This window comes from Lepus europaeus, chromosome 20 (assembly GCF_033115175.1).
Source record: "Lepus europaeus isolate LE1 chromosome 20, mLepTim1.pri, whole genome shotgun sequence".
Classification (NCBI taxonomy): domain Eukaryota; kingdom Metazoa; phylum Chordata; class Mammalia; order Lagomorpha; family Leporidae; genus Lepus; species Lepus europaeus.
In genome coordinates, this window is record NC_084846.1 from 27,580,074 (window position 1) to 27,602,049 (window position 21,976).

The 21,976-nt window shown below is 43.6% G+C and overlaps 1 protein-coding gene across 2 annotated transcripts in view; it reads right to left on the reverse strand.

Moving 5' to 3' along the window:
• Positions 1-21,976, reverse strand: part of CCDC126 (coiled-coil domain containing 126) — a 30,684-nt gene that overhangs the window by 5,546 nt on the left and 3,162 nt on the right. Inside the window, exons 2-3 of one of the 2 annotated variants that reach the window (XM_062179103.1) lie at positions 18,331-18,452; positions 9,362-9,735 (exon numbers count right to left, since the gene is read on the reverse strand). In XM_062179103.1, the coding sequence (XP_062035087.1) occupies positions 9,362-9,599 (238 nt within the window). In that variant the 5' untranslated portion in view covers positions 9,600-9,735; positions 18,331-18,452. Of the gene's footprint in view, positions 1-9,361; positions 9,736-16,631; positions 16,699-18,330; positions 18,453-21,976 lie in introns of those variants that run through there. The other variant, XM_062179104.1, reaches the window with a different exon arrangement.

Below are 21,976 nucleotides of genomic sequence, written 5' to 3' on the forward strand. Positions count from 1 at the left end.
CACAACGGCCAGGCAGAAGTCAGGAGCCAGGAGCTTTGTCCGGGTCTCCCGTGTAGGTGGCAAGGGCCCACGCACTTGCGCCATCTTCTGCTCCTCCCCCGGTGCCTTCTCAGGGAGCTGGATCACAAGCAGAGCAGCCCATACGGGATGCCGGCGCTGCAGGCTGCCAGTTCACTGTTACTCCACAACATGGACCCCACTCAAATTTTTAATGATGTTTTAAAAATGTTAAAGCAGTTTTTAAAAGATGTTACTAAATTGTGAAGCTAGATGATGGATATATGATGTTTATCATAACATTTTTAGAAATTTTTCATGATAAAAGACCAATAATTCACTCAAGTTGTAATAAAATATTTGAAACAAGAGAATTATATATGTTTTTAAATCCTTCAACAATAAGACTAAAATATACATATTGAATTTCTGTTCATTCCTGCAGTCAGCTCCTTTTATATAAGAAGTAGCAACCTTGGCCAGATAAGCCTGCATAGAAGAGTGGGTGTGTGGTGGGGGATTGCCAGCACATTAACATCAAATGAAACTAAAACCCCAAGAGGTTTAGAGGTCTTCTCTTTCTCTCTCTCTCTCTCTCTGCCTCTCCTTCTCTCTATGTAACTCTTTCAAATAAAATAGATCAATCTTTAAAAAAAAAAAAAACAAAAAACACAAAACCCAGAAGTGTGACACCAAGCTGAGGTGAGACATGAATTATTAAGACATTAAGGCAAAATTACTGGATTAAGGAGAACAATTAAAGGAAAAATCGGGACGAATGAGAAACAACTATATGGTTACTGTAACAACGGTGCTGTCGAAATTTTCTTAAGGTTTTTAACACCTGTATTCAAAAAGGAGATCAATCTGTAGCATTTATTTCTTATATTATCTTAGTTTTAAGAGTAATACTAGGGGCCAGTGCTGTGGCATAGCAGGTAAAGCTGCCGCCTGCAGGGCTGGCATCCCATATGGGCGCCAGTTCGAGTCCCGTGAGAGATCAGGAAAAAGCTCCTGGTTCCTGGCTTCAGATTGGCCCAGTGGGGCCATTTGGGGAGTGAACCAGCAGATGGATGGAAGACTTCTCTTTCTTTCTCTCTCTGCCTCTCTGCAACTCTGCCTTTCAAATAAATAAATAAATCTTTTTTCTTTTTTATTAAAGTAATACCAGCTTCGTAAAATGAACTGGGAAGTATTCTTTCTTCTCTTATTTTCTGGAAAAGTTTGCAGAGTACTATGTTAATTCTTCTTTAAACTTCTGATAGAGTTCTTCAGCAAAACCATCTGGACCTGGAGATTTGGGTGTGGGGATACAGGGAGGATTTTTTAACTACAAATTCTATCTCCCTGTTATAGGACTATTCAAATTATCAATTTCATATTGGGTGAAGTGTGGGAGTTTGTTTTTTGATGAACTGGTTGATTTCACCTAGGTTACCAGATTTATATGTGTACCATTGTCTGTAGTATCCCCCATACCTTTGGGTCTGCTTTTTCATCCCCAGTATTGGCAATTTGTATTTTTTTCATTCTGGTGAGAAGTTTGTCAATTCCTTTTTTTTTTTTTTTTTTTTTGGTCAATTCTTTTTACCCTTTCAAAGGACAAGCTTTTGTGTCCCTGGTTTTCTCTGTTTTCTGTTTCACTGATTTCTGCTCTTTAAGAGTTCCCTCTTTCTGCTGGCTTTGGGTTTCATTTTCTATGTTCTCAAGGTAGGAACTTCCATTTTAGATCTGAGATTTTTTCCTCTTTTCTAATGAATGCACTATGTGCTCAAAATTTCCATGGCACCTTCCCATGGCGAGAAAGTGGCAGGAATGTAAAGCGGCAGCAGGACAGGGCCAGGAGCGTGGCTCAACAGCGAAGACACCTGCATCCCATCCCAGGGCACCCGAGTTCGAGTCCTGGCTCTGCTCCCAATCCCAGCTTCCTGCTCATGCACACCCTGGGATACAGCAGTTATGGCTCAAGTATATGTTACAAATACATAAAATAACATTTTCCGAGAATTGCTTACATTGAACCTACACAGGAAACCCAGATTGTCCTCTAGGCTCCCAACTATTGAGGACATTTGGAGAGTGAATGGGAAGACCTCTGTCTATCTCCGTCTCTATACCTTTCAACTAAAAAACTAAAATAATTTTTAAAAAGAGGAATGTAAATGGATAGATGCATTCTGTAGGGCAATGGGACAAATACTATTAAATTTCACTTAATTTATATATATCCTTGACCCAAAAGTTCCACCTTTGTTTCTCCTGTGACACAATCACAAAAACATGAAATGCACTCACCTGCACTGACACAGATGAGGGTATCTCAAAAAGTTTGTGGTAAATTTTTTTTTTGACAGGCAGAGTGGACAGTGAGAGAGAGAGACAGAGAGAAAGGTCTTCCTTTGCCATTGGTTCATTCCCCAATGGCCGCTGCGGCCAGCACACCGCGCTGATCTGAAGCCAGGAGCCAGGTGCTTCTCCTGGTCTCCCACACGGGTGCAGGGTCCAAGGACCTGGGCCATTCTCCACTGCACTCCCGGGCCACAGCAGAGAGCTGGCCTGGAAGAGGAGCAACCAGGACAGAATCTGGCGCCCCGACCGGAACTAGAACCCGGGGTGCCGGCGCTGCAGGCGGAGGATTAGCCTGTTGAGCCGCGGTGCTGGCCTGTGGTAAATTCTTATTATGAAAAAACTGCAAAAAACTTGTTAAAAAATTTTGGGAAAAAAATAAATGCATTTTAATTCCATTTTCAACAAACTTTTTGAAGTACCCTCATCTCTTTCATACACATACACACACTCAACCACACTGCAGCAAGGAGTAAACATTAAAAGACTAGCATGAAATTCATCATCAGACAATAAGTGAAAGAAAGGCATATTTATAAAATGAAACAAATTGCTAAAAAGAATAAGCAACTACAAGTATAATTAATAGCATGGAAATACACTCACACTAAATGAAAAATAAGTTAGAAACCAGTATACTTAATACAGTTCCTTTTTTAAAAATAAAGCAGTATGTTGGTATATGCATATACACACGTTAGCAAACTAGCTGATTAGCTGCCTCTTTGTAAATAAAGTTTTATTGGAAGATAGCTGTGTCCATTGATTACAGAAGATATCCTATAATCAACAAAGTCAAAAATGTTTACTATTTAGCCCTAAAAAAGTATGTTCCCTACCAAATTACAGAAGCTGCTCTACTCTTAATGATCTGTGCTACATATTTTATAACATTTGAATACTTTATAATAAACATTTTTATAATCAGAAATATAAAAAAAGTTTCAGTGAATTGCTTAAGTACCATGTGGCCATTAAATGATGCATCATAACTGACACAGAAATATCTCCACCATATATAAATTTCGAAACACAATTCTTAAAATAGCCTGTGTGGGGGCTGGCACCATGGTACAGCAGGTTAAAGCCCCGGCCTGCAATGCTGGCATCCCATATGGGTTCTAGTCCTGGCTGCTCCATTTCCAATCCAGCTCTCTGCTATTACCTGGGAACGCATCAGAAGGTGGCCCAAGTCCTTGGGCCCTAGCACCTGCATGGGAGACCCGGAAGAACCTCCTGGCTCCTGACTTTGGATTGAACCAGCTCTGGCCCTTGGGGCCATTTGGGGAATGAACCAGCAGATGGAAGATCTCTATTTCTCCCTCTGTCTCTTCCTTTCTGCAACTCTTTCTTTCAAATAAATAAATAAATATAAAAAAAAAATAGCATGTGTGGGTAGGTTTGATTTTTGCTTTTTTTTTTTTTTTTTTTTTGACAGGCAGAGTGGACAGTGAGAGAAACAGAGAGAAAGGTCTTCCTTATTGCCGTTGGTTCACTCTCCAATGGCCGCTGCGGCCGGCGCATCGCGCTGATCCGAAACCTGGAGCCAGGTGCTTCTCCTGGTCTCCCACGCGGGTGCAGGGCCCAAGCACTTGGGCCATCCTCCACTGCCTTCCCAGGCCATTGATTTTTGCTTTAAAAAAAAAAAGATTTTTTTATTTATTTGAAAGAGTTACAGAGAGATCTTCCATCTGCTGGTTCACTCCCCAAATGGCCGCAATGGCCAGAGCTGAGCTGATCCAAAGCCAGGAGCCAGGAGCTTCTTCCGGGTCTCCCACGTGGATGTAGGAGCCCAAGGACTTGGGCCATCTTCTACTGCCTTCCCAGGTCATAGCAGAGAGCTGGATCAGAAGAGGAGCAGCCGAGAGTTGAACCGGTGCAAAGGGGATGCTGGCACAACAGGCAGCTTTATCCACTACACCATAGCGCTTGCCCCTCAAGTATTTCTTCTTTAAGAATCCACTTCTTCATTGTTTCTGTCAGTGTCCTTGGACTAAACTGAATGCAAAACAATAGAATTTCTGTATTTGTCACTATATTGTACCTTCATCTCAGCTATGCTCACTCTTTCATCTATAATCATCTAAATTTGACCCTTAACAGCTGATGCAGATCAGTCCCTATCACTTCATGAAAACCATAAGATGGAGAAGCAAAAAAGTATCCAGAACATTCTCAGGTAAAGATTAGTTGAGGGCATGGCGCAGTGGTGCAGCAGGTTAAAGCCCTGGCCTGCAGCACTGGCATCCCATATGGGTGCCAGTTCAAATCCCAGCTGTTCCACTTCCGATCCAGCTCTCTGCTTGTGGCCTGGGAAGGCAGTTTCTACTTGGGCCCCTGCACCCACGAGGGAGACCCAGAAGAAGCTCCTGGTTCCTGGCTTCGAATTGGCCTAGCTCCGGCCATTGCAGCCATTTGGCAGGTGAACCAGCAGATGGAAGACCTCTCATTGTCTCTACTTCACTCTGTAACTCTTTCAGATAAATAAATCTTTAAAAAAAAAAAGAAGATCAGTTGCTCACAGGTATTTAACCTATGGTGACTCTGGATACCCCACCAAAACAGTGAAGTTCTCTCTCTCTTGCTGTCTCATAAACTGTGAGACCAAAGGCAGTAAGAAAAGAGATAATTACAGCAAAACTTCAGAAGCTGAAAAATGGATGGATGGATGGTGACTGATTTATAGCAGACTTTTTTGAAAAGGCTGAATCTCAAGTAAGAAAATCCAAAAAACAAAACAAGAACTTTACACCACATACTACTGAAAATGGAGATACAGGAGGAACTTACATTAAAAACAGGAATCTATGAAGCGATTTTATTCCTAAATTCTGAACACCCTCCAAAATCTTCCCCACTGCAGAAAACCTGAGGTCTAGTTCTCGAAGGGCATAAAGCAGTTAAGGATCTGATACCACACTGAAAAATGGTCCTGAGACCAAGCCTCCTCACCTAACCTTTTCCCTGTCTCTCAGGACCCAGACACTTAGTGGTCTACACTCCACACTTGCCAGCAAAGTATGGACTTCTCCAGGGTCTCTGGCCAGCTCACAAGGAAAGATCTAAATATCTGAACTTTGGAGATAACCTCCAAAAAATAAAATCTAGTGATATGACAGTTTCCCCTTGTCCATGGGGTACAGGTTCCAAGACCCCCAGGAGATGCCTGAAGCCACAGATAGTAGCAAGCCGATAACTGTTTTGAATTACGTATACATACTTCTGATGAAGTTTAATTTGTAAGTTAGGCACAGTATGATCTTTACAGACTCAATGTTTTTCTCTCCTTAAGTTAAGAACCTTCACCTTTTCACCTACAGGAAGCAATTTTGGCTTCTCTTTGGCAAATCTAAATTACCAGCATCACTCACTCCTCTTGTGTTTTAGGGCAAAGTCAGTGTGCCTTGAACACAAGGAATCCTTTCTGACTGTCGCTTTCACAACTGGGACAGCTATGAGCAACCATCAGGCGAGTAGCACATACAGCACAGATATGATATGGGGAACAGAGTAGGCAGGAAGTTAGGGAAAAATGAGGTGGAAGACTTTTCCACAATTTCTGTCTCTAACCCTGCATCTTAGTGCCACCTCCTTGCATGCCAATTCAGTACACCCACTTTCCCACGAGGTACTCAGGTCTCCTCCCACAGCAGGGAGAGGGCGTTGTGATGAGCGTGTGTCAGCTGAGCTCCAGGTGGAGATACCATGAAGCACCTCATCTGTGTATTCGACTAAGGCTCCACCCGCTACCACATAAAGAGGACCGCTGGACACAGGGGTGGCCCTTTTGGGCCTTCTTTCACGCTCTCTCCTTGTGGGCAGCCCTCTCTTTCTCTTTGGCCCTCTAACAGCCAGTATCTCTCTTCATGGGGTTACCCACACTCACACCTGAGTGTATACTCACTCTTCTCACTTTAAATAAACCTTGCCCTCATCACTACACTTCACATATGTCTCTGCTTTGAATTCTTACCTCATAGGGGGCAAGAGCCTGGAATAAAAACTGGGAAGCACATTCCTACAACAGATATACTGGACAAAGGGATGGGAAACAGCCTGAGCAAAACACAGCAGGACAGTGAGATCCATCATGCTACTCGGAACACTGTGGCATTTAAACTTATGAATTTATATTTCTGGAATCTTCCATTTAATATTTTTGGCCTACAGTTGACTACTAGTAAATCAAAGTGGGAAGCAAAGCTGCAGGTAAAGGGAGTCTCTGTCTCTGGCCCCCGGGAGGCATTGCCAAATGCTTGGCACTTCCTAAGTGATAAGTGGTTTTGTTGGTCATGGCAAGCCCCGGGACCACACCTGCAGTCTGTATCAATGAAGTGGCCCTAGATATTTTTATGCTACTGAGATGACTCAGGATGGGGGCTGGCCATGCCAGAAAGACCAATATGATCACAGACTTGGGGATTTTCAGGCAACCTCTAGGGAGAGGAGGAGGGCTGGAGACAGAGTGGCCAGTCATTCTATCAACTGTGCTTATACAGCAAAACCCCAAACAAAGACCAAAAAAAAACAAAAACAAAAACCAAAAACCAAAACGCTGTACACTGGAATTTGAGGGAATTTCCCTGGTTGGCAGTCCTCTGCATATGGTGATGTATTGATGTGCCTCAATGTCCCAGGAGAGTTGTGTGTCCTGACTTCGCAGGGACAGGTCAGTGGAAATTGCACTTGGAACCCCACCAGATCTGACCTTACCTGTGTCTCCCTGTGGCTGGTTCAGACAATACTCCTATGCTGCATGTAATATAACTGCATACTCCTGTGAATTCTGTGAGTTGTTCTAGGAGATTATTAAACACGAGGGGTATTTAGAATCTCCAAGCGAACAGCCAGCTACGTGGAAGTGAGAATGGCATGTCCAAAATCGAGGCTGTTGCCCAAAGTGAGGGCAGTCTTGTCGAGTCTGGCCTCACTCAGGTGGCTGATATCAGAAGTCACTGTAAACAGTAAACACACATCTACGGAAATGTCCCTGCCAGCTCCCAGCTCCCAGCCCCGACAGCTGCAGCCATCTGGGAAATGAACCAGCAGATGGAAGATCTCGCTCTAACTCTGTCTTTCAAGTAAATAAGTGAATCTTTAATAATTTTTTGAAAAAAGATATTTTCAAATATACAGGGACTTAAAACTCATTTTCACCTTTCTCAGAACCTACCAGAAGATCTATTCCCCTAACTTCAGTAGGTAACCAATGAAGAAGCTACAGAATTCTAGGGAAATTTTTTTTTTTTTTTTTTTTAATTCTAGGAAACTGAATTTAACACAAGAAAACACACAGGAATCCCCAGGAATGTAGTACAGTGAAATCTACAATTCACTGCTGCAAACCTAAAAAGCAAAGGGTCTACAACAGAGTCAATCAGAAGCCCCTGGGAAAGCATCTTTAAGACAGGGAAAGTCTGGGCCGGCGCTGTGGCGTAGTGGGTAAAGTCATTGCCTGTGACACTGGCATCCCGTATGGACACCAGTTCCAATCCAGTATCCATGCTAATGGCTAATGGAAAAGCAATGGAAGATGGCCCAAGTACTTGGGTCCCTGCCACCCAAGTCAAGTATAAGACCCGGAATGAAGTTCCTGGCTTTGGCCTGGCCTAATAGGCCACTGTGCCCACCTGGAGAGTAAACAAATGGATGGAAGACTGACTTTTCTCTCTGGGTAAATCTAAGTTTAAGATCTGGATGAATCTTCTGGTTCTGGCCTGGCCCAACCCAGGCTGTTGTGGCCATCTGAAGAATGAACCAATGAACTGAAGACCTCTATCTCTCTCTCTCTGTAACTATGACTTTCAAATAAATAATCTTTAAAAAGAGAGAAAGTCATGAAATACTTAATTTGTCGAAATATACTGAGAGGAAATATAAATAACTGTGGAGAGATGGGGTAGAAAACTAGACAGATAAATATTGATACATATTAACTCCAGGGGAAAAAATTAAACTGTACAGGAAAGGAAAAGTAAGCAGAATATATTCCACGGCTCAGTAGTGAACACTTTTAACCTAATGATGATATTGCACACACTGAATATTATTCTAACCAAAATTATGAAGGGAAAATGTCAGGACAAGAGGGACCTGTATGTGCCAAGGCAGCCAGGAGATAAGCAGAATCCATTTTTGGGTGAAAAAGGGAGCTAAACCTGACTGCACAGTGGGAAATTAACAGAGAATGCCTCTAAGGAAAAAATCAAGAAGTAGCTCATGGAGCATTTTAATTTAGATGCATAATAATCAAGCAAATGAGAGGAAAGACTTCAAAATGGGCTGCTGTGAGGAACAGGACTCTGAAGACTGCTGGGAGTGCAAGAATTGCCCTTTTAATGGTAAGAGTCCACACATTTTGATTGTTTAAAGACATGCATGTGTAACCTTTCATTGAATAAGCATTGAAATAAAAACATACATATACTCATGCACACATGCAGTTCCAGAAAGAATCAATTTTATCTGTTTTATTTTTCTTTGAAGTCTTAAAGGGAGAACATGGCATGTGTAAGGGACTTCAAACACAGCAGAACCCAGAACGTAAAAGGGAGAATAGCAATAAACACTGGAGATCCAGGCAAATTCTACTTCTTGGGAATTAACAGATGCCCTACAATGATGACTGTTTTGGGACAATCAGGGAAATTCAAATAGAACCTAGGTATGATAATGGTCACTACTGTATTATATCAAAAAAGGTCATTTTTAAAGATTTTGATATGTTTAAGGAGCTATATAACTAAAGAAAATCACAATTTCTATAATTTACTTTAAATATCCTTCAAACAGAAAATATGTTATAAAATTTTAATAAATGTAAAATCTGGGTGATGAATATGAGTGTTTAATCATATTATTTTTATTGTTCAGTACATTTGGAAATTCTTACAATAAGAAGTCAACAAAATTACTTTTTAAAATTACTATGCAAAAAGGAATGAGTTCAATTCCACAAGACTACATTTACATGGGAAAGGCTGAAGGGTAGACCAGAAACACTCCACAGTTGTCTTACCATATCCTGCCATGGAAGCACCATTCTCGACATCCACCACGTTCTTATTTTCTTCTGCCAGAGCTTTAACGTATCTTTTGCTCAAGTCTAGTATTTGTTCACGTAACTTGACACTGCTCTGATGTCTGGGCTGTTGAAAAGTATAGTGCAGTAACATCAAGCCCCAAATGAGTCCAAATATAAGCAACAGTAAACTTAATTTCTGGGACATATTTTTCCTTGATATTGTAAAAAACATTTCTGATGAAGCAGACTTGATTGAAAAGTGGGAACTGAAGACAAGAAAAAGGAAAGAAAGAAGAAAAAAATTTCCTCTAATATTGTATATTCTTCATCTTCAGCAAGGTTGTCTCCACTCTATTAACTCTGTAAAACTGAGAAGAAAAAGGCAATTACTCTCAACCCACATCAGAGACAGAATAGACAAGGACAAAGAAAAAAATTCTATATTTTTGATTTGGAATTATATCATCTTCTTTGACAATCTTCTCTTCCACCAAGAAAAAATTGACTTACTGATTCATCTTTTATTAGTTTCTGGTCTTTTCTCAGTTTCATTTATATATCTTTTCAAAATTTAAGCTAGAAATAAGTGTCAATTTATAAAAAAATATCTGAAAAAAATGCCACCATTGTCAAAAAAACTCTAAATGATTTCTTCTCATTATTTCTAACTAAAACCATGGACAAAGGAGATCCGAGTCTATTCAAATATAAGTCACATCACCAACTTAAATGCCCAGGAGCTATTCTTCCTCCTCCTCAAAATGAAAGTTAGACACGAGGAAAGATGAAACATTTTGGAAAATGAGAATGCCAGGAGGAGTTACTGAAGGGGCTGGTGTTGTAGCAGATTAAGCCACCACTTGAGGCAACAGCATCCCCTGTTAGAGCCCCAGCTGCTCTACTTCCCATCCAGCTCCCTCCTAATGCACTTGGGAAGACAGTGGAAGATGGTCAATGTAGTTGGGTCCCTGCCACCCATGTGGGAGACCAGGACAGAGCTCCTCGTTCCTGCCTTTGGTCTGGCCCAGCCTCAGCTGTTGCAAGCATTTGGGGAGTGAACCAGTGGATGAAAGATATATCTCTGTTACTATGCCTTTCAAAGAAATAAAATACATCTTAGAAACAAACAAACAAAGAATTCGTATCATACAGATGGTGTGTGTCAACATTTGAAAATGTCATTAAAAGCTACTACTACTGGGAATGAGATAACTTTATGGTTTAACCTAAGACAAAAAATAGGTTATAATCTCTAATAAAGTATGCCACATATACATATGAATCGTTATAATTTAATGACAATTGAAGAGGTTAGAATATTTTTCTGTATTTCCAAATTTATAATTCTGTATTTTAAATTACAAGGTTATATATCTGTACAATTCAGGGGAAAACTGAAAAATTAAACTTCAAAAAATTTTAAAAAGATAAAGATGAGGCCGGCGCTGCGGCTCAATAGGCTAAACCTCCGCCTTGCAGCGCTGGCACACCGGATTCTAGTCCCGGTTGGGGCACTGGATTCTGTCCCGGTTGCCCCTCTTCCAGGCCAGCTCTCTGCTGTGGCCCGGGAGTGCAGTGGAGGATGGCCCAAGTGCTTAGGCTCTGCACTCCAGGGGAGACCAAGAGAAGCACCTGGCTCCTGCCTTCGGATCAGCGCGGTGCACCGGCCGCAGCGTGCTGTCCGCAGCAGCCATTGGAGGGTGAACCAACGGCAAAGGGAGGACCTTTCTCTCTGTCTTTCTCTCTCTCACTGTCCACTCTGCCTGTAAAAAAAAAAAAAAAAAAAAAAAAAGAAAGAAAAGAAAAAGAAAAAGATAAAGATGATAATTATGGAATCTAGAAAGAGCTGAAGAGAGATCATGTCTATGAATCAAAGTGCCCAGTAAAGAACATTCTTTGATTACATCAAACAAAGTGAAATCCTTTCTCTTCTTAATTTTTATTTATTTCAGAGGGAGAGGACATGACTGAAAATAGTGCAGCATAAAGGTAACAATTCAGGGGCCAGCACTGTGGTGTAGTGGGTAAAGCCGCCGCCTGCAGTGCTGGCATCCCACTTCAGATCCAGCTCTCTGCTCTGGCCTGGGAAAGCAATAGAAGATGGCCCAAGTCCTTGGGACCCTGTACCCACGTGGGAGACCCAGAAGAGGCTCCTGGCTCCTGGTTTCAGATCAGTGCAGTTCCAGCCTTTGTGGCCAACTGGGGAGTGAACCATCGGATGGAAGACCTCTCTCTCTCTCTCTGTGTAACTGACTTTTAAATAAAATAAATAAATCTTAAAAAAAAAAAAAAAGAAAAAGAAAACTCCCACTCTGTTGTTCAGCTACTCCCCAGTCCCTGATGCACCTCCACTAAACGCTGGGGCTCTGAGATTTGAACATCACTCACACACTGTTGTTGAAGTATACATATTCTACCAAACCTTATGATTAGTATGAAGACATCATTAGCTGGGTATATTATTTACTGTAACAGAATAGTTGCATTAAAAACTAGCAATTGACTCCTCAAATTTCCTTCTAGATTTGCTTATTTCCTTAGTTATCATACTCAGAATAAACCCTTTTAGTTATTTAAGAAAACAATACCACTAATAAATAATCCATATTAGATTACTAAATTTTGCTTTATTAGCAAAATCAGGTAAGCATATCCTAATATATTTTCTTTTTAATTTTGGCTATTTGAGAGGTGGAGCTAGAAACAAGCCCCTATCTGCTGGTTCACACTCTCTCGCCTCCAAATTTCTGCAACATCCAAGGTTCGGCCAGGGCAGGAACCAGGAGGAACACAATCCAGGTCTCCCATTAGGAAGCCAGGAATCCAACTATCTGAACCATCACACACTGCCTCTCAGGATCTGCATCAGCAGGAAGCTGGAGTCAGGAGTCAAGAGCCAGAGCCAGGAGATAAACCCAGACCTCTGATGTTAGGATGCTGCCATCCTAACTGCTAGACTGAATGCCCACTCCCTAACACATTTTCCCTGAGAGTCTACATGCAATTTGAGTTCAGAAAATGGAAATTGTAGATTTCCAAGCAAAACCTTTTACAGGTTTTTTTTTTTTTTTACATATTTAAATTTATTCTTCCTTCATATATCTTTACTGGCCCCTCCATCTCAAGTACGACCTGTGTGTTGTACCACCTATCCCAGCACCCAGAGGAAGAAGGATCGGCTGGGACTGTCCTGAAGCAGTCACAACTGGCTTGGTTCTAAGGTTGGCATGACAACAAAGCCAGCAAAGTGACATCACTGGAGAATAGAGGTCACAGAATCCAAAGTATTTTGGCAGATAAAGGTTAAAACGACAGCTTAGAAAGTTCTAATGCCATATATATTCATATTTCTAATACTGTGTGTATTTGTGTACTTCCAAGACCAAAAGGAAGAACCTTAAAACCAGGGGTGAAGAAGGTACTGATGGAACAAGAACACAAGCCTCAGCCATCTTAAGGGCTTGTTACCCCTGCCTTCTTTCAAGAGACCAGTTCAGTCTCACACCCTGTACTGTTCCCCACCCCACCCCCTGCATTCTTCCTCAGGTTCGGAAGCAGGTGGCCCAAACCTGAAGAACCAGTATGGAGAAGCTCATCTCTACCTACTGCCCCCCACCCTCACCCCTAGCCCAGCTAAGATATAAGAAGGCCAGGCCTGCTGGGGTCGGGGCCTCTGCCATGTGTGCAGTCTGTGAACATGATGGCAGTTCGTCGACCTCTGCAGATTTATTTTCTCTGAATAAATTCAGTCTGGCTGTGAGTTTGTATTGTCTCTCTTCTCTGTTCCATGCCTCTTTTTCTGACATTCTGGTGCCCTGTGTGAGGCAGGAGTGAAGAACTGGCATCTTGCCCAAACCAGCCACTCCTGCATTCTCTGGGTAAGAGCGGTGATCCCCCACCCTTCCTCTGAACTTTCTTCTCCTGAACTTCTACTTTTTATTGTGCCCTGTGTGAGCGGCACCAAATCTGCCCTCTTTTTCTTACAGGTACTTCACTTATAGGACAGCCAACCACCATTGCCACAATCATTTCCTGTACAGAAGATACTGTGAGTACCTATGTACATTAATTCATTTTATCCTTACAATCCCATGCTAATAATATGCTATCTCTTAACAGGTGAGAAAACTGAGGCAAAGCAACAGGTTAAAGCCCTGGCCTGAAGTGCCGGCATCCCATGAGGGCACCGGTTTGAGTCCCAGCTGCTCCACTTCCAATCCAGTTCTCTGCAATGGCCTGGGAAAGCAGCTGAAGATGACCCAAGGCCTTGGGCCCCTGCACCTGCGTGGCGGCAGACCCGGAAGAAGCTCCTGGCTTTAGATCAGCCCAGCTCCGGCGGTTGCAGCCATTTGAGGAGTGAACCAGCAGATGGAAAATCTCTCTGCCTCTGCCTCTCTGTAACTCTACCTTTCAAACAAATAAATAAATCTTTCTAAAAGATATATATATAGAGAGAGAGAGGTTTGCTTTTGGGAACAGCAAAGAGATGAGAAGTCAGGAGCACTTAATCCCACTTCTACAGCAAGGAATTCCAAAAGGACAGCAAGGATAAAGTGGGTATGGAAGAAAGTACACCCTGGGGCCCTCTCCAAGTTAAACAATGGCGCAAAGACAGCTGATGCCTGACAAAGGGCGGAGCAGTTCAAAAGCCCAGGAGAATTCTGTGATGCAACCCAAGAAGGCCTGCAAACTGTTCTAATGGTTCATTTCCACAAGCAATTCCAAGCAAGGCCAGGAGAAGTAACTAAGATCACACACACACACACACACACATATACACACATACACAGAGGGAGGGTGGGAGGGAGGGAGGGAAGGAGGGGAGAGAGAGAGAGAGAGAGAGAGAGAGAGAGAGAAAGGGAGGGAGAGATCTTCCATCCGCTGGTTCACTCCCCAGGTGGCTACGACTGCCAGGGCTAAGCCAGGCCCAAGCCAGGAGCCAGGAGTTTCATCCAGGTTTCCCACATGGGTGGTAGGGGTCCAAGCACTTGGGCCATCTCTTGCTGGTTTCCCAGGTGTGTTAGCAGGGATTTGGATCAGAAGTGGAGAAACTGGGACTCGAACCTACATCCATAGTGGATGATGGCATCACAGGCAGCAGCTTTACCGTTAAGTCACAACCCTGGCCCCAGCATAGTCCTTATTATAGAGTCCCTCTCCATCAAAACTGACTACAACTTTTAATCTTAACTTCTAGACCATTACATTGTCTACTAATCACTTAAAAATAATAAATAAAACCTCAAATTCACCATAACAACTGTAGAGTTTTTAAGGCAAAAAATAAAACCCTCATCATTAATTACTGAATACTTTCAGGATTCCTAGGGGAAAGTTCTCATCCAACTATGGGAAACACAAAAGGAATCTATAAGGCACAAAGGAGGATGAATTAAAGTGAAGAATCTGGGGCCAGTGCTGTGGCTTAGTGGGTAAAGCTGCCGCTTGTGGTGCTGGCATCTCATATGGGCACTGGTTTGGGTCCTGGCTGCTCTGCTTCTGATCTGGCTCTCCACTGTGGCCTGGGAGGGCAGTGGAGGATGATGGCCCAGGTCCCTGGGCCCCTGTACCCATGTGGCAGAGCCAGAGGAAACCCCTGGCTCCTGGCTTCGGATAGGTGCAGCTCCAGCCATTGCGGCCAATTGGGGAGTGGACTAGCGGATGGAGGATCCCTCTGTCTCTCCTCTCTCTGTGTAACTCTGACTTTCAAATAGATGAATAAATCTTAATAAATAAAGTGAAGAATCTGGAGAGTACCATCACTCCAACTCGACTCCAACAGCTGCTTCTCAGGTAATTTCCCAGTCTACTCTCCAAACTCCTTCAATTCACTCTCCTCAAAGCAGTGAAAATACTCTTAAAAACGAAAGTCAGAGGGCCAGCACCGTGATGCTGCAGGTTAAGCTGCTCATCCCATACTGGAGCACCAGTTTGAGCCCCAGCTGCTCTGCTTCCAATCCAACTCCTTGCTAATACACCTGGGAAAGCAGCAGAAGATGGCCCAAGTGCTGGGGGCCTACCACCCATGTAGGAGACCTGGATGGAGTTCCAGGTTCCTGGCTTCAGCCTAACCTAGTCCCAGCCCCTGTGGGACTTTTAAAAAAATTAAAAAAAAAAATCTTTTAAATCGTTAAAAAATCTTTTTAAAAAAACTTTTTAAAAAAACTTTTTAAAAAAGTCAATTGAAATAGATATTCTGGCTGGCACCGCGGCTCAATAGGCTAATCCTCCGCCTTGCGGCGCCAGCACACTGGGTTCTAGTCCCAGTCGGGGCGCCGGATTCTGTCCCGGTTGCCCTTCTTCCAGGCCAGCTCTCTGCTATGGCCCGGGAGTGCAGTGGAGGATGGCCCAAGTCCTTGGGCCCTGCACCCACATGGGAGACCAGGAGAAACACCTGGCTCCTGGCTTTGGATCAGTGCGGTGCGCTGGCCGCAGCGCGCTGGCCACGGCGGCCATTGGAGGGTGAACCAGCGGCAGAAAGGAAGACCTTTCTCTCTCTCTCTCTCTCACTATCCACTCTGTCAAAAAAAAAAAAAGATATTCTGACATTAAAAAAATGCTCAACATCACTAATCCTTAGGGACATGCAAATTAAAGCCACTATACCACTTTGCATCCATGAGGAAGACTACTAAAAACAAAGCAAGTGTTGGCAAGGATGTGAAGAAATTCAAGCTCTTCTTCACTGCTGGTGGGAACACAAACAGGTGCAGCTGCTGAGGAAAACAGTATGGGGCTCCTCAAAGAGTTAAGCACAAAATTACCTTCTAATCCAGAACTTCAGTTCTGGGCATTTACACAAAGGAATGGAAAGCAGGGACTCAGAGGGGTGTCTGTATGTCAGTATCCACTGCAGCGTTATTCATAGCATATATACATCCATAAAAAGTGATACACATAACACAAAAAGAGATGCTCTGATCCACTTAACAACATGGATGAACCCAGGAGACATATGCAAAGTGAAATAAGCCAGTCACAAAAGAACCTATTATTATATGACTCCACTCAGATGGATCATCTAGAAAAGCAAAATTAGAGACAGAAAGTGGAAAGGTGGTTGTCAGGGGCTAAGAGGAGGGGAGAATGAGACTTATGATTTCATGGGCACAGAATCTCATGTTGGGATGATGAAAAAAGTTCTGGAGATACGTGGCAGTGACAGGTACACAACACTGGGCATGTACTTAACGTTACTGAACTATACACTTGAAGATGGATCAGGAGCTGGTGTTGTGGCACAGGGCGGGGGTTAAGCTGCTACCTGCGAACCTGGCATCCCATATGTCTGCAAGTTCAAGTCCCAGCTATTCCACTTCAGATCCAGCTCCCTGATAATACCTGGGAAAACAGTAGAAGACGGCCCAAGGGCTTGGACTCTAGGTTCCTGGCTTCAGCCTGGCCCAGCCCTGGACATTGAGGCCATCTGGGGAGTTCGCTCTAATTCCACCTTTCAAATAAATACACAAATCTTTTTTCAAAAAGAAAATGGTAAATTTTGTGATTGTTTTACTACACACACACACACAATCATATTGTTCTCCTGCTTTAAAACCCTTTGACAGTTGCCCACTGCACTTAGAAAAACATCCAAACTTTTTACCGCAGCCCACAAGGCTTGCCATCATCTCACTTCCACTCTGTGCTAATCTCACACCTCTTTTCTCTTGCTCACTACACCGTAGCCACACCAGGCAAAACACAAAATTCTTCCTGACGTTAGGGCTGCAATATAATGTGGAATGCTCCTCCTGAGTCTTGTCTCTTCCCATCCTTTAGTTCTTAGCTCAAAGGGTAGCACTGCCATTCTTATCACCCCCGGCAGCCTCTAGGTACTCTCTTTCTTCATACAAAATGACATCCGTTATCTTTAAAACTTGAGCAAGTTATTCTATCACCCTGAGCCCTGATGTCCTCACTTACAAGTACTTAATGGAGACCAAAATACTTGCCTAATAGAGGTGAAGATTAAATGACATCTCATACTACTCAATAATATGAACATTTAATATCAGTGTCAGGCACTCAGCAATAATACTACTAATTATTGACAATTCAAATAACCCCAGTTAATATGAGAATTTGTTTTGTTTTTAAAGATGTATTTATTTATTTGAAAATCAGAGCTACAGAGGAAGAATCTTCCATCTGCTGGCTCATTCCCCAGATGGCCAGGAGCCAGGAGCTTCATCCGGGTCTCCCATGTGGATGGCAGGAGCCCAAGCACTTGGGCCATCGTCTGCTGCTTTTCCCAGGCCATTAGCAGGGAGCTGGATCAGAAGAGGAGCAGTCAGGATTCGAACCAGTGCCCTTATGGGATGCTGGCACTGCAGGAGGTAGCTGGACTCTCTACACTACAACGCCAGCCCCAACGTGAGATGTTTTAACAGACCCAAATAAAACTCTTCTGATTAGCTCTCATGGGCCTCCATAATCCAGTCCCCAAAGACCAAATCGATTTCTCATTAATTACAAAAACACTTCCCCCAATCAACCCAGTCTCTTTCTGCCTCACAGTACAGTAGCAATTAAACCATACATTTCTGTATTTTTATTTACTCAGCTTGCTTCCTGATACCCTCTCATTCTATCAATAACAGCTCTCAAAGAGCATGCTGACTTGGAAAAGTTTCTACTCAGGATTTTGAATAGCATGAAATATTTCATTGGTGTTAAGTCACTGAAGAGTCACTCAACCCTAAAAGACAACACAGCAGCATATTTAAGACAGTTCACCTTCCAAGTAGCCTCCAAGGAGACTACGTGACAAACCTGCTAAAATGTCCCCTTAGCTGGAAGGGTTTCATACTCTCACTGCCTTATTATGGCCTTCGTCAGTCAGCTTCTACTTCCCACAGCACAGTCCTCTGTACCAAATGTTAGACATCGCATCGTCCAATCCTGTGGGCGAGCCTTGTCTCCCTGATTAAGCCCCAGGTCCCTTCAGAGCAAAGAGAACATACCTTAAGAACGAGGCCATAAGCGCCACAGAGCCTGGTGAGCCATCAGCAGCCGTCGCGGAGAAGTGCCTGACAGTCCCTCACATTTCAGATGAGGAAACTGAAGCTCAGAGCAGGTGTCTTGCCTAAAAGGAGACAACCAGTTAGTAACAAAGCCTGCGCAGCTCCAGAACGCAGGTCCTGACTCACTGTTTTTCTCCAAATACCACACTACCTGCCTTACCTCCACTAGAAAGACTGTATTTGTAAATAATGATTTACAATAGTAAATGAACTTTGGTTTGTTTTTCCTCAAAAAAAAAAAAAAAAAAAGAAAGAAAGAAAGAAAGAAAACAAAACATAACCGCGAGGTAGAGATGTACTACAGCAGTCAAGTCACTGCTGGGGATGCCAGCAACCCTTATCAGAGTGGCAGCTTCAAGTCTCAGCTCTCCGGCTTCCAATACACTTTCCTACTGACACACACCCTGGGAGGCAGCAGGTGATGGCTCAAGTACTTGGGCCCCTGCCATCCAAGTGGGAGACCTGGACTGAGTTCCATACTCCTGAAGCAGCCGATGGAAGACAGCTCCATGTTATCTCTCTGCACGCCTCTAACCCCCACCCCGCCACTGCATTTCAAACAAAACTTAAAAAAATGTAAAAGAATAAATATATATATATATAAAACACAAAAAAAGCCATGGCAGTCTAGGGAAATGATGCTAAAACCTTACTTTTTTTTTTTTTTTGGACAGGCAGAGTGGACAGTGAGAGAGAGAGAGAGACAGAGAGAAAGGTCTTCCTTTTTCTGTTGGTTCACCCCCCAATGGCCACCGCGGCTGGCGCGCTACGGCTGGTGCACCGCGCTGATCTGAAGGCAGGAGCCAGGTGCTTCTCCTGGTCTCCCATGCGGGTGCAGGGCCCAAGGACTTGGGCCATCCTCCACTGCACTCCCGGGCCATAGCAGAGGGCTGGCCTGGAAGAGGGGCAACTGGGACAGAATCCGGTGCCCCGACCGGGACTAGAACCCAATGTGCCGGCGCTGCAGGCGGAGGATTAGCCTATTGAGTTGCGGCGCCGGCCTAAAACCCTACTTATTAAATTACCAAGTCGGCCAATTAAAATTCCAAATATGCTTTACTCACATAAACCAAAATATTACAAAGTTCAAACTAAAATTTTAGAAGTCTCATATTTTATTTTTTTTTTAAGGCAAAAACAAGAACAGAAAAAGAAACGAAGCAAAACAAAGATAAACACAGGGCGTCCCGCGGGCAGAGGCATTTCCAGAAGCGCACGCAGGCCCAGGCTGAAACACAACCTCACCACTTGGCAGCTTCATTCAGGCACAAAAGAGCCAGACTTATTCTGCCATACGTTCATTCGTTTATTCACGGTATGTATGAAAGCACCCACTATGTGCCAGGAACTGAGAATGTGAAAGGTGAAGCCAGACAGAAGACAGGGTCCTGTTCTTCCAGAGACTTCTCTAGTCTGACTGGGACAATAAGCAAGCAAAGAAAAAAGATACTTTCAGCTCCTGACGAAAGTGCTGTGAGGAAAACAAGCAGGTGACCCTTCGCTGGGGTCAAGGAAGCTGCTCAGAGGAAGTGGCATTTGATTTGACAAAGGAGAGGAAACGCACAGTCTGGTTCCAATTTACTTCCAACAAGAGCCTGGAGAATTGTTTCCTGACCAGAATCCTGGGAGCAGGCAGTAAATTCTGTACTCCTGTTCTCCAAAGCACAAACACAGGAGAATGAGAAGTCCCCAGTCCCGCATGGAACGGCCTGGGCTGCAGAAACTGCCCAAAATGAGCAGAAAGAAACCCACAAGCAAAGAAAAACTTCATGTTCCCCTTCCTTACGAGAACGGCAGCTCACTGTGTGGTAACAGAGGGAGAGCTGTGATGCCATACAGCGGTCTTCTCACAGAAAAACACACGGTGCTACTGGCATTTCCTAATATAAAGAGGGCAGTGGGAGAAGGAAGCATGGACAAAAATAATCTAGGTAGCAACCTGCCAGTACATTAAATTAAAACTGTTACTGGGGCTGGCGCTGTGGCCTAGTAGGTAAAGCTGCTGCCTGCAGTGCCAGCATCCCATATGGGTGCCGGTTCGAGTCCCGGCTGTTCCACTTCTGATCCAGCTCTCTGCTATGGCCTGGGAAAGCAGTGGAAGATGGCCCAAGGCTTGGGCCCCTCAACCCACATGGGGGGCCCGGAAGAAGCTCCCAGCTCCTGGCTTTGGATCAGTTCAGCTCCGGCCATTGCGGCCATCTGGAAGTGAACCAGCGGATGGAAGACCTCTCTCCTTCTCTTGCCTCTGCCTCTCTGTACCTCTGCCTTTCAGATAAATAAATAAATCTTAAAAACTGTTATTATAACCAATTTTTAAATACAATCTTTTCAGGTTCCAAAATATTCCTTGTTAAGGAACACGAAAATAGAAAACAGACATGAGTAAACTTTTCTCTACATTTTAATACTTATTGCCGGTCTCATTGTCCCCACTCCATTTCACAAGATCTTTGGGCAGAAGTGCTGCTCACAGCTCGGTTACTGCACTTGCCCAACACACCACAAAGACAACCAGATATTTAGGCAATGTTTCAGTGGTTTCTCCCAGCCACCCTAAAGACGGCTATGAGTCCAATATTATCACCAGAGAAAAGACAATGAACCAGCAAATATTTAAACTACAGCACCTTCATGACAAAGATAAGGAAACTGACCCGAAGCCAACATCAAATGGGGGGAATTAGGCGTCCCCACTTTCTGCCCAGGACAGCAGAGTTTTTCAAAAGCAGGAAGCAAAAATCAATGTAACATTTTGCAACTAGCACTTTTTCAGAAAAACAAGATATGGGACAGGCATCGTGGCACAGCAGGCTAAGCCACAACTTGAAAGGCATGTATCCCGTATCAAAGTGTAAGTGCTGGGCCTGGTTCCTCTGCTTCTGATCCAGCTCCCTGCAGATGTGCCTGGGAAGCAGGGGAAGATGGCCCCAGTGCTTGGGTCCCTGCCACCCCCATGGGACTCCTGGATAGAGTTCCGGGTTCCTGGCTGCAGCCTGACCTAGGCCTGGCTGTTTGTGGACATTTGGGGATGAATGAGGGAATGAAAGATCAATTTCTCTCTCTCTCTCTCTTGCTCTGCCTTTCAAATAAATAAAAACAAACAAGCATTTAAAAAATAAAAACAAGATGAAAGAGAAACTAGAATATACACACTACATATTTTGTGAAACTTTTCTTTCAGTTTATTTACTGACTTATTTTTACACAGACACATGCACAGATAGTCACAAATCTATAGCAACTTCATATAAATCTCTTGCATCTCATGACACCTATCATGAAGTAGTTCCTTTTATTTTTATGCAAATATTACAGAGCATCATTGGAAGCATTAATAGATGGCCAATCCTATTTTTTTAAAAATTTATTTATTTATTCAAAAGTCAGAGTTACACAGAGAGAGGAGAGGCAAGGGAGGGAGGGAGGGGGAGAGAGAGGGAGAGGGAGAGAGAGAGAGAGAGAGAGAGAGGTCTTCCACCTGCTGGTTCACTCCCCAATTGGCCACAATGGCCAGAGCTGTGCCGATCCGAAGCCAGGAGCCAGGAGTTTCCTCCGGGTCTCCCACGTGGGTGCAAGGGTCCAAGCC